The sequence below is a fragment of the Maylandia zebra genome, linkage group LG6 (genome assembly GCF_041146795.1).
Source record: "Maylandia zebra isolate NMK-2024a linkage group LG6, Mzebra_GT3a, whole genome shotgun sequence".
Lineage (NCBI taxonomy): Eukaryota > Metazoa > Chordata > Actinopteri > Cichliformes > Cichlidae > Maylandia > Maylandia zebra.
In genome coordinates this window covers 34,742,777-34,757,338 of record NC_135172.1, presented here as the reverse complement: position 1 = coordinate 34,757,338, position 14,562 = coordinate 34,742,777, and the positions used below count along the sequence as shown (strand labels likewise).

At 37.3% G+C, this 14,562-nt stretch overlaps 1 protein-coding gene across 1 annotated transcript; it reads right to left on the bottom strand.

The window, feature by feature from the left end:
• Positions 1-525: 525 nt before the first annotated feature.
• Positions 526-7,464, bottom strand: LOC101480301 (polymeric immunoglobulin receptor). Its single transcript, XM_024802816.2, has 8 exons — positions 7,429-7,464; positions 6,902-7,228; positions 6,174-6,494; positions 5,752-6,048; positions 3,270-3,299; positions 2,376-2,471; positions 2,195-2,271; positions 526-971 (listed from the first exon to the last, which is right to left on the bottom strand). The coding sequence occupies exons 2-8, from the start codon at positions 7,194-7,196 to the stop codon at positions 819-821; spliced, it is 1,269 nt and encodes a 422-aa protein (XP_024658584.2). The 5' UTR covers positions 7,197-7,228; positions 7,429-7,464; the 3' UTR covers positions 526-818.
• Positions 7,465-14,562: the final 7,098 nt, after the last annotated feature.

The following is a 14,562-nucleotide window of genomic DNA, read 5'->3' as shown; positions in this document are numbered from 1 at the left end:
TTCCAACATGACAATGATCTAAAACACACCGCCCGGGCAACAAAGGAGTGGCTCCGTAAGAAGCATTTGAAAGTCCTGGAGTGGCCTAGCCAGTCTCCAGACCTCAACCCCATAGAAAATCTGTGGCGGGAGTTAAAAGTCCGTGTTGCTCGGCGACAGCCCCAAAACATCACTGCTCTCGAGAAGATCTGCATGGAGGAATGGGCCAAAATACCAGCTACTGTGTGTGCAAACCTGGTAAAGACCTATAGTAAACGTTTGACCTCTGTTATTGCCAACAAAGGTTATGTTACAAAGTATTGAGTTGTATTTTTGTTATTGACCAAATACTTATTTTCCACCCTGATTTACGAATAAATTCTTTACAAATCCTACCATGTGAATTCATGGATTTTTTTTTCACATTCTGTCTCTCACAGTTGAAGTGTACCTCTGGTGCAAATTACTGAACTCTGTCATCATTTTAAGTGGGGGAACTTGCACAATCGGTGGCTGACTAAATACTTTTTTGCCCCACTGTATATTGCCATGAGTTTGCTGATTACGGCAAAAACGTATGTTCTAATGAAAAACACATTTGATCAGTACGTTTTTTTGCACATCTTAAGTAAACAGCATTACCATACGAACGAACAAACAAACCAACCAACCAAAAACTGACATATTGTGACCAGAAATAGATTTTTTTCACGTTACACTCATGTTGATCATTTAAATTTAGGGGTTTCCACAGTTTATAGAAAAAGAGCAAATGTTTTTATGAACACTTTAAGCAATATTAATGAAAGAAAAGATATGGATCACAGATACAAACTCTTTTATCTTCTGTTGGCTTTATGGAAATTTTCATTACAGTAGATGTCTTCTGTTGCGTTTGCGGTCATGATTTCATAGACGCCTTCCTCTCCACCTCCATCTTTGCAGACTTTTTGCTGTACGTATGTCATCACAACTTCTTGATTTTTATAAATCTAAAGATGAATCAACACACAATAAACAGAACAATTAATGACACATGTTGCAGAAATCTGTGTTGTTATGGAAACATTTTGAAAAAAATGTTGTCTACACTGGCTCTGTAGCCAAAATAGCCTCATGCTTTCACCAGTGAGACAAGTTGCAGTGTACATATGTGCCTGTCCAGACTCCAGACATATGAAAACTGAAGAAAATACAACTACAAGTTATAAATGTCATTTGTTTAGAAGACTGGGAGAACAAAACAACAATATTAAAAATAGAGATGTTGCAAAGAAACAGATTCTAAAACATGAATACTTACATTATCAGCACCACATGAATTCTATATCTTTGGTTGTTTAAGTCCAGCCAATACATGAGTTTAGTCACCCCACAAGCTGCACAGATCTGGGTTATGATGGACATATGTTGGAAAAGTGTTTTTTCTACTCTAACACTATAGGCAGAGTAGCTGCTTTCTGTTGTGTATCTCTGACAGTGAGACTCATTGCAGTATGCATTCATGTCCAGATTTATAATAACCATAATATAGAAACCATTCTGAAGGAATTACAATTAAGGATAATGAATGTAACGGCACATAATATAGTACGTTTTTTAAGAGCCACTCTTAAGTGCCCCAGTGTAATACACTTATTTATCACCAGTCAAAGCCACATTAAAAACAGGCAAAGGGAGCACTTCTCTTTTGTTGTGTGAATTAGCTGCATGGTTCTCAATCACTTGGTTAATTAGCACCCAGCCATGAAAGCTCAGAGAAACCTTGATCTATACAATCACCTAAGCTGTGACAGATTGCAACAGTTTATTCTGCTGCTGAGTTACAGCATATAACATATTTTTTTCTGTTAGTCATTTGTGTTAGATGGTGGCATAATATGCGCATAATATAAAAGTCGTAAAGCAAATAAAAAAAATTGAGAAAAATGAAGAAACTCCATTCAAAGAAATGATTCAATTTCCAATTGCAATCTTAGTCATCTCACTGCCCTTGAGTTATTCCACCATTGTAGCCACACTACAGCCTGTGTGAGGCTGTTCATAGCTGTAGCAGGACCTTTATCTGCATTCCGATGTCAAATTGCTATCATTGTCTCAGCATCAAAAATAAAAATGTACACATAATTACAAATTCCAATTGTGCCAAATTCTTTTATATTTTTATATTTTATGCATAAAACTCTGATAATGCTTTACACTTTAGTTTTCTTACTCCACTTTCTGCAGCCCCCATCACTTCCTCTATGTTTTTTCCCTTGGGTGTATTTCTGCTCATGGTGTCATCGGCTTCTGAAAATACATAGTATACATAGTGGTTGTACTTCATTTGCATCTATATTTGCATCTATATTTGAGTGTAAGCATGTCCATGTGTACATGACTGTAAAAGATACCATTAACTCTTGAGCATCTGTTCTTATAAATCGTAACTAGGAGACACATCAGTAGCAGGACAGGAGGTACAGTGTAAACCACATAGAGTGCTGCATCTGAAAAACAGAAACCAAAAGAGAAGACAATAAAAAGAAACACTTTCCAAAACACTTACCATATTTTTCAGGCTGTAAGGCGCACTTAAAATCCTTTAATTTTCTCAAAAATCGCTTAATAATCTGGTGCGCTTTATGTATGAATTTTGGTTGTGCTTACTGACCTTGAACCAATTTTATGTGGTACACAGCGCTCAAAAATCTGTCAAAAAATGTTGTAGTACGACTTTCGTAAGCTACGAAGCCGCACCACTTGATGGATTATCTGAACTTTACGGACACCGTAGTTAGGAGCTTCGCGGAGTAATCCGGGACTAAACTCCACTTCAGGTCCAAAAGTCAAACGAACACTGCGGCATCACTGAGAGTCAAAATCTGTCTAAATTCTTCTGTAATAAAGAAGAAGTAAAGCAGTGTTGCTGCTTTACCGAGAAAGTACAAAAAATGAGTTGAGTAAAGTTTGACTTATCTGACTGTTATAATCCGGTGTGCCTTATGGTCCGAAAAATACGATAATAACTTAAGAGCAGAAATGTGGCCCTTCACTATGCTTTCATGTTCACTTTTCTTTTCGTTAATAGTTATGTGTATTTTAACATAACACAAACCCACAGATGTTTTAACATATCGGTGTGACATAGACTTACTTCATGTACTGTAACCATGAAACCATAACCATAAACAAAACCAATTGTTAACCTTAAATGTGAAAAGGTACTTGTTCTCACAACATTTCTCAGCTGGCATGCACACTAACAGAAACACATATGCAGTTTATATTTTCTATAATAGCTTTACCTGGGATTTTTCTGGTGTGCTGCAAAAAGACTGTAAGAGAAAAACACTCTTAGTGTTGTTACCACATTCATTTCAAGACAGACTTTGTTTTTTCTATTTTTTTAACAGAATGGCTAGTAAAAAATGACATTTCATCAGATATGACTTACTGATTAAAATAATTTCAACAAAACAAATGTTATATATTCTTTTATATAAAAAGAATGCTTTACTGTCTTTAATATGTGGCTAGTCAAAACAAGTTATAGCATGTGGATTATATTCTCCTCCAATGATGACAGAAGTCTCCACACACCATCACACTGCCTCCATCAAAACTTTTTACCCTAAGGGTGCAGCAATTACTATAATGTTCTCTATATCTTCTCCATAGCTTAACCATATGATCCGAGTCCTGAAAGTGGAATCCGCACTGATTGATGAAGATGATGTTCCTCCACATGTTAAGGTTCAAGTGCACATTTTGCTGCCACCAGCGCAAACAACACTATGAGACAAGATACTGGCTGTGTGCAGTCTGTTCCATATTGTCTGGGTAAGGAGGCGTTGGCCTTTTCTACTCACCCATTCACACCAGCACTGTTTTCTATGATTAAATGCTTTCTATTTAATACCAGCACACATTCACACACCAATGCATGCATCGGAGAGCAATTTGGGGTTCAGTATCTTGTCCAAGGATATTTGGCATGCAGCCAAGCATCGAACCTGATTTAAGAGAGATTAGATTGTGTTTCTGTCATGTAGTGATTGCGCTTAACTGTATGAAGCTTATTAGACATTATGAAACTGTCATGGTCCTGGGTCTTTTGAGGCAGCGTTTTGTGTTTCTTCTTATTATTATTAGGTATTCTGTTTGAGACTTTCTTTTTTTGGTTTTGGTTTCTGTACTTCCTTGGTTTAGTGTTCAGTCATCCCTGCTTGTGTGTTCCCTCTGCTCTGTCAGTTTCATGTCTCTGAGTTCTGTCAGTGTATGTTTCCTGTTTTACTTTGAAGGCCCTTATTTGGTGTCAGTGTATTTAGTTTGCGTCCTTCCTGTCTCGTCATGTCAATTAGGTTCAGCTGTGTCTCCCTCCTTTGTGCAGTTTCCTTGTTTCCCCACGTGTATTTATAGTGTGTGTCCTCTTGTGCTTGTTTCTGGTCCATCTGTGTTGTTTCCCTGAGTCACTCTGTGTCCCTCCATGCTGTTCTCCCTCCTTGTCGTTCTTCGTGTTACCTCTGCTCTCCATACCCTCGTATTGAGGTTTGTTGTTTAGTTCTTAGCTTTCCCAGTTTAGATTATTTCTTAGTTCTCTTTCTCGCGCCCTTTCTTTTGGTTGTATGTCAGTCTCCTTAAATAAAGCTCACTCACATCTCAGCCAGTGCCTGCACTTTGGGTCCTTCATTCATACCTCAACACAGCTTGCCCCACAAACCGTGACAGAAACAGCGAATTTTGCCAAAGTGCTTAACTTTGAGAAGCTTCCTAACAGTCTGCAGTCTATGAACTAACCTCAGCTAACAATGTTAGCTTGGTGGCGAGTACCCTTCATTAATAGTAATAAAAATCACACAGCATAGCACATCGACGGTACTGAAGTTTTGCCCATCCCATTCTTCTTATGTAGTGGTGTTGGAAGTGCATTCCTGCCCATGCACTGCTGGCTCTGGGTCCATTGTGTAACTTACACCACCAACATTAACAGGATGCTTAATTTAGAGCCTCTTATTGGGTGTTTTGTTTGGGTTTCCAGCAATCCGAATCAGAGAAACTGTATTAATCCCCGATGGAAATTGAGCTTAAATTTTTAAAAAGAAAAGAGGCGTGGGTCGTACTCAAACCCAGGCCACCTGTTCTCAGCCATGCAATGTATGACTACATGCTTAGCCAACTGAGTTAAACCTACCCCCGACTGCATTTAGTCACCAAATTTGGAGAAGGCATAGAGAGGGGCTAGCCTAACATATGACACAGGAAATGACTGCCGTGTATTCTATTTATTTCAACAAAGTAACTGTATTCTGATTACCATCCATTTAAATGGTAACTGTAATAGAATACAGTTAGATCGTCTTGATGCATTCTCAATCATCCAGGAAAGTAAATCTCCAAAAGTTGATTCTGTTCATCTGGATGTAGCGTTTTCACTTAAATATGCAAATTGTTCAGATTTGAACGAAATTTACATGAAATAAGCCATTTATGGGGTTGTTACAACTAAGTTTTATTACAAATGCGAGGATTGATTGTATAGTGGAAGTTAGAATATGACTGCTTAGAAGGACAAAAATACTTTTGTAGACTCAGACCACCTGTGGTAAGTGAGCCTCCCAGTAGTTCTATTTTTTGTGCCGCTATTTTTTGTGGTGAGTGTAAACATCATATTGACAGTTTTAGTTTTACTGCACTCTTCAGATAGCGGAACTGACCTAAAACATGAACTGACATAAAACAAACGCGTGGCTTAAATTGTATTATCTTATACAAAAGTGTCCAGCATACCTGACAGCTCAATCTTGGTGTAGTTTCCAACTCTCCACTGTGAGTCTGACCCACACCAGTATGTCCCAGCATCAGCTGCTTCCAGTTCTGTGACCCTCACTGTGAAAGAGCTGGAAGCAGCATCATCTTGCAGTGTGAACCTGCTTCGACTCGTCACCATGTCTGTGCATTTGTTGCGGTGGTCTCCCTTACATAGGAACTTCCTGTTATCCCAGTGTTGTGGAGGATAAGGACACTGCAAAGTTAGTGGATTTCCTGCAGTACCATTCATTTTAGTTGAGTTGACACAGCACCACTCTGTCAGATTGAAAGAGAAACATTATTTTCGAATAATCAAATATTTAAGTTTCTTAGAGACTATTTGACAGCAAATAATGTCTTCTTGGTGCTGGTGTAAAGAGCTATTACTGTGATTTTTTTACCTTCAACTTCCAGCTCAACAGCAGAGAAAACATCCAGCTCAGAGTGTCTTTGAACACCATAGAGGTATGACCCTGAATCATTACGAGTCAAACTGTTAATGGTCACTGTGAATGTTCCTAACATTTTGTCATCATCAAGTCTGAATCGCCCATTTTGTTTGGTGTCAGAGGTGATCAGTGCCTGCTGCAGACATGTGGAGGGCTGGTTTCCTCTGCAGATGTACTTCAGGCTGTTCTGATACTGAGACTCATACGGACAACTGACAGACTCAGAGTATCCCTCATAACTTTGAACTTTGGTCTCAGTGTCACAGCATCTGTCTGTCAAGAAGGTAAACAATAAACAACACCAGAAGATACGTTACAGCCACAAAACTATTACATATAAGACTTAAGTGTTTTTTCCAAGTTAAAGTGCAGTTTTACAGAAGGTCAATTTTGCAGCAAAAATTCCAGATAGTCCTGCACTCACATACCACTGTTTAAAGAAATTCAAATTTTATTTGTCACACACATAATCGTAGACAGTACGACATGTAGTGAAATGCCGGACCATTAAAGTACACTACACTGCTGTGTCTGTATATCCGTATATTTAAAGAAATACAAACTTTTATTAGCCTGAAACTGAAGTCCTTACCTTTAATTTTATTTGTTATGGTATCTTCTCACTATCAATCTATAATTGACTTTTGCAAAGCCACTTTTTTTTTTTCTTTTCTTTTTACCTTGTACTAATTTCAGCTCGACTTCAGTGTAGATGTCTGTTCCAGTTATCGTCACCCCACACCAGTATTTTCCAGCATCCGTAGATTGAAGATCAAACACAGTTGTTGTGAAGATTCGTGCGCTGTTGTCATCATAAATTGAGTATTTGGTTTTTCTTGCTTGTGATGTTGTAATAAGAACATCATCGCTGCCACAGCCGTCCTTACATAGGTACTTCTCATGAGACTCATAACTCTGATCATAGGAGCAAGAGACATTAACCTCTCTCCCCACATATCCAGTCACATGGATCATCCCCACTGCACTGGTCAGACATCTCAGAGAAACTAAGAAGACAAAATATAATGTGAAAAGATCATGTTTTACTTTGTCAGGTCAGCTTTCTTACTAACTAATTTAGTGCTGTTTAAAGAAATATGACCAATACAGAGCTTCACTTACTGTTGCTTAATACTAAAACATACATTTATTTGTTAGTATACAGCTGACTTTAATCTTTATCTGTTTACTTATTTAAATTACTTACTGCAGAAGATGAACAGCAGATTTTGAATGCTCCACATCTTTGTTCATCGAAATAGAAACGTAACAGGAAATATTGTCAGTACTGAAAAGCTTGTGCAGACACTAGGGTCATTTCATGTCATAGCAATATGAGGGGAGGGGTGGAGCTAGACTATCAGGACATCAACATTCTTAGATGGAAGTTCATATAACGGTATTTTAATAATTTGTAAAATAGCTGACATATGACATCTAGTGGTGAAAGAAGTGCTATAAATGAAAAGTCTTGAATCAAAAGAGTTAAATAATAGTATTTAACTATATTTAGTAGGGGTGGGGAAATTTTTATACAGTATAATATTGTGATATTTTCTGTGGTGATATTATATTGATACAGGGACACCAAATACCGATATATATATATATATATTTTTTTTTTAATTAAAAATTCTCTTGGAATAATGAAAACAAGAGGGCTTATCTCATGCACCTCCTGAAATAATGTTTGGCGAGCAAACTTATATTGATTATATTGATTATGTCAGCTCAACCAAAAAGGCATCCAACACACTTGTATTTCCAAACTTACCTCCTAATTCAAAGCAGGCTATTGCTCTGTCACACTGAAGTAAAACTAGGCCCCGAATCTCCTTTCACCTGAAGGACAAAAAAATAAAACAAAAAAAACAACAAAAATTGTGTCTGGCTTGTGACTGTACTAAATTTTTTCCTATTCTCCAACCGATTGCAAGTTGTGGTGATGAAATGGTTGTCCAGTGGATCGCCACTTTTTCTTACAAGGTGATTGGACAGATCTTCTGACAGAGACGCACAACTAACTTGGACTGGTTGCAATGACTTTTAGAGAGATTTTCACTCTCTAAAAAATGCAACAAATACTATAAATTCAGACAGATTGCCAGCGTGTTTCTAGCAGTGAAAATGAGTCTTTGTCAGTGTGCACAATTTGAGGAGACTTGACTAACTTGCTTGCCAGCTGGGTGTATTCTGGTCATCAGAATACAGGGAGAATACAGAACAGGGAGGCTGCTCAGCATATCAGAAAATGTTAAAAATTGGAATAATATATCATGAGTGGAGTATTGTGATAATATCATATCATAGGATGGCACACTTTTTCACTCTTTCATCCACCAGTGAGACCGCATTTCCTCTCCAGCTTATGAGTTATCTGTTTTAAGGTGCACATTTGAGAGTTATACCAGGGAGTCAAGTACTTCTGATTTGAGGCTCTTTTTCACAGCAACTACAGTATCTAGAGTGAAGAAGTAAAAATCTTCCACACTACTCACCTTGCAGAAGACAAAGGGGAGAACCACTTTTCTGCTCTCCATAAAACATTTATCACCTGGTCATCCGTTCTCCCACTCTCTCCCCCTCTCTTTCTGGGTGTTAGATCTTCTGAGATGACATCTGCCCTCACACCCATCCAACATTCAATTATTGACATTTAATCACCTGATGTCCAGAAATATTGTGCAAAAATTTGAATGAAAAAAGTTGCGTGTTTATTGGTATCTACCATCATGCAAAATTTGAATATGATATGTTAAAAAACAAGACATATGGACAAACAAGCAAACATAAAAATGAAAAAGGATTACATATTCATACCCTTTGGTGGACAAAAAAATAAGAGTCAATTATATTCAAATGTTGCAGCACTGAGGAAAATCTGCAATCTTTTTTGTCACAATTAGATACGTTTTATTGATTGACTTTCTATTAAAGTAACATGCTGACAGTTAAGAATTAGTGTAAACACTGTGCTAGGTAATTTTATATATTTTAGGGTCTATGTTTTCAACTAAAGTCATTTTTCAAATTTAATAGAGATATCTATAATATTTGTCTATACTTATTTATTAAAAAGGGGAACATCCTTTGTCTTTTATCTACATCTTTTTTTTGTCATCCGGAAGTCAATAAATGTTCATCCCAGAAAATTACTCTTACTAATATACCTACAATTTCTTTGGTATACTCCATCCTCCGTCATTTACGTCATCATTTCATAAAGTTAGTAAATTTAATAACAAGCTTTATAATTAACATATAAGAAACCAACACAATACCAATTATTGGGTGATGCAATCTGAAGTCTACATTTATTTCAAATATTGCACTATAAACACTGTATTCAGTGTTGCACTAACACCAGCAGGAGGCTCACTGTGACACAATATCCAGTAAAAAGGAAGGAAGTTGTTTTAGAGGAAAGGGCTGGATGGGTTTGAATAACTGCATATAACTGCTCAACAAAGAAAACACAGACCAATGAACAGTGCATGCTGCAGGGACCTTGATTACTGATGGACACATTTTGGATTTCCCTCCCCTACATATCACTGCAGGCAAAGTAGGATTATTGACTTACAGTTGCAAACCTCTGCCAGTGAGTCAAGTTGGAGTTTCATTCCTCAGTGTTAAAAAGAAAAATGTGCAGATATTTAATAAAAATAGGAGATATAATGAGCATCCAGCTGTGCCACATGCTGAACAAAATTTGCATATTAAACACAACTAACAGCAAATCAAGTTTTCTTGTATCCCATATATTCATAATTAAATGTGTTGTAGGCCCACTACCCTATTAAGACTTAGGACTTCAGTTTTCTTCCACTTCTTGCTGCACCCATCACCTACTCTGAGGTGTTTGACTTGGGGTTAATTTGCTCACAGTGACCTCAGTTGCTGAAAACATACAAAAATACATGTGGTTATTTTAACTTACACATTATTGTGTAAAGGTCTGTGAGTATATATGATACCTTTAACCCTGGAACATTATAAGTTGTTTATAGAACTTATAAAGAATAAATAACTAACACTCATCAGTAGCAGCACAGAGGGTATTGTGTAAACCACACACAGTGTTGAATCTGAAAAATAGAAACCAAAACAGAAAACAGTGGACACTTCCCCCAAAAAAATGAACATAACAAACTTTCAAGGACATAACAGCAAAACATGTTTTGACATATTGGCTTACATTTACTTTTAGTTAAAGTAACCATAAAGCCATTACTATAACCAAAGCCAAATATTTATTCTAACTCCTATTGTGGAAATATACTTGTTCTCACAACACTTTTGTTACTTTTTGTTTCTCTTACCAACTTTTTTTTAAAACAAAAATGTTTATAGCAGTGGGTTTTCTTTAATAGAATACTCTGTCTCTTGTTGTGGGCAGCGTGGGCCAGAATTCAGGGGATTTTTGCAGGAAAGTAGGGCCAAGACAGCAGGGTCTTTCTCACAATAACCCAACCAGATGATATTACAGATATTCTTAGTCAACTCTCTGCAGTATTATTGTGAACTGGGCAAGCACAGCACACAGTTCCAGCCTGGTCACATTGCTGTTTTCTTAGAGCAACTAGATCTAGCAGCCAAGATGATCTAAATGTGGAGGACATTTTGTTTTTTTGCCATTGCTCTAGTGGAAACGATAACACCTCATAACACGACCCCTGAATAAGGCTCAAGTACCCTGTACTTACGTGCATTTTGCGGGCAACAAGTCAGGTTTTTGCAGGAAACAGTGAAACATTTATGATGTAAAACCAGCCATTAAGACGCAAGTACCCTATACTTGCATGCAGTTTGCAGACAACAAGATTAAAGACTAAAGTGTATTAGAAAACAAAGGCTAGCATAAATACATCTGATCACCACCATGCCAGAGTATATTTAGATGTTGTTTGTGCAGACCAGAGCGAAGACCAGCTCAGAGATGGGGAATTGAAACAAGGGTGAAGGTTGGCTTGACCACAGATGTGAAGAAGTGAAATCAGGGTGAAGGTTGGATTGAGTGCAGAGATGGGGACACATAAATAGGGTAAAAGTCATTATAAAGAAATAGGAGAGGCAGGTTCCTAATCCAGATGTGACCTTGTCTGACCAGTGGAAAGAGGAGTGAGAAGAGGTTGTGACCAGCCTGTCCACGAACGAGGGAACGCCAAGTCTAAACCAAGGCCTCTCTCCAGCAGTTTTGATGAATTACATTGAAGCACAATTCAATATATAATCCGGTGTAATGATAAATTAGGCTCATTGTCTTTCAGGAAGCTGGGTACAGCTAACTGCTTACAAACTATGTTTTTTTGACTGAGGGAAAACTGCTTGAGGCAAATAAATACTTAAAGATTGAATTAAGGCAACATCCCACTTTTGTCTCAGAAGAAAAGAATCCTCAACAAGAGACCCAAATTGTACTTTAAATAATTTTAAGTATCGTAGCTAAGTAAGTACTGCTTAAGTAATTTTCTGCATAATAGACATTTGACTATTCAACTGACTTTTTATATTACCTATAAAATTAATACAGTGATAATAACTTTTCTCCATTTCTTATTGAAAATTATACAATGATATGTACAATCAATCTTTGGAGAGCATAGGCATCATCTGAGCATATAAAATGGAGACAAGCTGAGTTATTTTCACTAAACTTGAATTAAAAAAGAACATGAAACACTACATTACCATACAAAACAATGCTTACACTCAGAACCACCATAGAATTCAGTTTTATTTTATTTTCAATTTGAAAAATGTCTTTTAGTTTGCAAATGTCCAAAAACTTCCTCAGACTGTCAGCGTACATTCATCGTGTTGGTTTATATTAGCTTTTAGCTGAGATTCTGAGGTTTCTGTGAATAACACACATGTCGATATTTGCATAAAAGACTTGATGGAGGGTCAAACTGCAGTTCATTATTGGTAGATTTCATAACGTCTACCAATAACAAAAATGATTTTCAAGCTGATAAAGTTTGTATTGAAAACAAAACAAGTAAATTACTGCTATGCATTATACAAAAAAATAAAAAATAAAATAAAATAAAAATGGTTGTCACATATACACACGTAAAAATAAACACATAACATTTATTTAAATAAAGTAAGCAATATGCTTACAATATATTTTATGACGTTCAGCTGCTACTTGTGATACTAAATGTTTAGAATTCTGCTTCACGGTGCATTACTTAAGGTAAAACAACATAAATGTGTTGAGAAAGGTGTTGTTTTAATAACATTTTCTTATAAATACAAAATCTGTTAACACATGTAATGTTGATTTTTGTATTAGGTATAATGTATTCAGGTGACTATAGAAAGACTAATAAAACAATTATTATTGCTGCACACATTTCCCAGGGTGTTTTCAGATTTTCAATAAAAACACTTAATGTTTGGTAGCTCCAGTTTCCACATCCTTTATCCAATATATCCACCATCCCTCTTCTGCACTTCTGCACCTTTTCTGCTCTTCTGTTCAAGCAATGCCAGCCTTGCCTGTCTACCTCTATCCATTAGACTCCTCAGCCTGAATTGTCCCTTTGACCTACTCATTTCCAATCCTTTCCATTGTGGTCACTTCGTCTTTTTGTCAGTGCCACGTCTCCAAGTCTTACATCACAGCATGCCTCACTGTGTTGTGAACCTTAATATTCATTATAGCTGCTGTTCTTCTGTCACAAATCACACTTGACACGTGTGCAGCCACTCCATCCTGCCTATACTGTAACTTCACCTCTCTTTTGGACTTTCTTGCTTTGTATGGTTCACTCCATGTTCTTAAACTGATCTACTATCACTGCCCCTACACTTTGCATTTTTACTGTCATATATATCTCCAGCTCCTTCATGCACATGTATTTTTCTCCTCAGAGTATACCTACACCTCTCTAGGCTTTCTTCCATCCACCTGGCCCCTACTCTCACTACAGATCACAATGTCCAGCCATAGCTGTCTTTTTAGCCACTGCCTACATTGCATGCCTAACTCCAATGCAGGTAATTGTCGACAGTATTGGCTGAATTTGGATGCAGGCAATCCTTTCTTAATGTCCTTTGCTATAAAATACCTGGATTTTAGGCAAGGCTAAATCACTCCAGAATATGGACTGTAACATCTGTACCAGAATTTTGAATGTCTGACTTTTAAAGCCCTACCTAATAAATTATTCAAACACAATAATGGTACCACTAGGCCTGTTAGATGGTTTGACTTTGAGGCATTTAATCAGTGGACTGAAATAATAACCAAATGTACCTGATACCTGATTTTAACGCCTGAGAATTGCATGAGAATATTGATTTTAGAGACATAAGTGTTACTAATCCAGAACTGGCACTGGGCAGAGTAAGAGATTTCTTAGCCAATGTAATAGACAGGGCTGTGTCTGGGTCTCAACCGGGCAGTGTTTTGAACGTCGTTTTGAGAAGCCCATCCCTGGCTTCTGATGTACAGCCTGTTTTAAATGCTGAAGATGAGTACAATACAGATCTGTTTCTTGATGAAATAGCTCAAATGATGCAGAATGATGAATCTATCGGTGATGATGAATTAGAGTTTATTGTCAGTCACGTAGAACAGTAGCGGCTCTGCTCGTTCAAGACTATCCCACAAGCCATACGACGAGACACTGTTAAAGAAAGGTAAACATTTGTATACAACAAACAATACCCACAACAAGTTTGAATGTGGTCGTGATAGGGCACTGAAACTCTATAACGCCCACCTCATATGGCTCATTCAAAACAATAGGTTTTGCTAGCTTTGTTCTAAAATTAGATATCTTGTTGCCTGGATAAACATGTCCCAAAGCATTCAAGAAGAGGGTCACATAAAAGCCGGCGATGTTGTTCTTTTTATTCACCCTTTCTTCCTCTGTCTCTGCCCAGCGGGGAATAAAAGTATGCAGAGACAGGTCATCTGGGCTAATCACACACCGATGATGTCTTTTTATGGAATCCACGAATTAAAGCAGGGGGACCATCCTAACCATTTCACTAGCACCAGCTTTTTCTGCCCCACTTTTTTTTCACACTCTGTTTTTATCAATAATCACACATTGTATCTCAGGCTCATAAAATGTTCCTTTCAATACCTCTCCTGCAAGGTCCGCTAGTCTGTACACTGGTGGCTGTCTCCCTATGCGTTCCTTCACGGTAAAGATCTCATCGGTGTAGGTCTGCTCATACCCTTTTCGAAACACGACTCTCAGTTTTGATATTCGTACAGTGTCACGAAAATTAAATTTAAAGCATGTTTTCTTCTGAGGCTTCGTCTTGTAGAGCATGTTAAAGACCAATTTCTCATTATCGTTATTCACCTCTGCTGGTG

What these genes read in the sequence shown, in the direction of transcription:
- LOC101480301 (XM_024802816.2), bottom strand. Translation starts at nt 7,196, where the DNA reads ATGATCCATGTGACTGGATATGTGGGGAGAGAGGTTAATGTCTCTTGC. An exon ending in CGAGCTGAAATTAGTACAAG is followed by an intron (nt 6,495 to 6,901) that starts GTAAAAAGAAAA and finishes CCTTCTTGACAG; the next exon opens with ACAGATGCTGTGACACTGAG. An exon ending in CACCAAGATTGAGCTGTCAG is followed by an intron (nt 3,300 to 5,751) that starts GTATGCTGGACA and finishes TTTCTCTTACAG; the next exon opens with TCTTTTTGCAGCACACCAGA.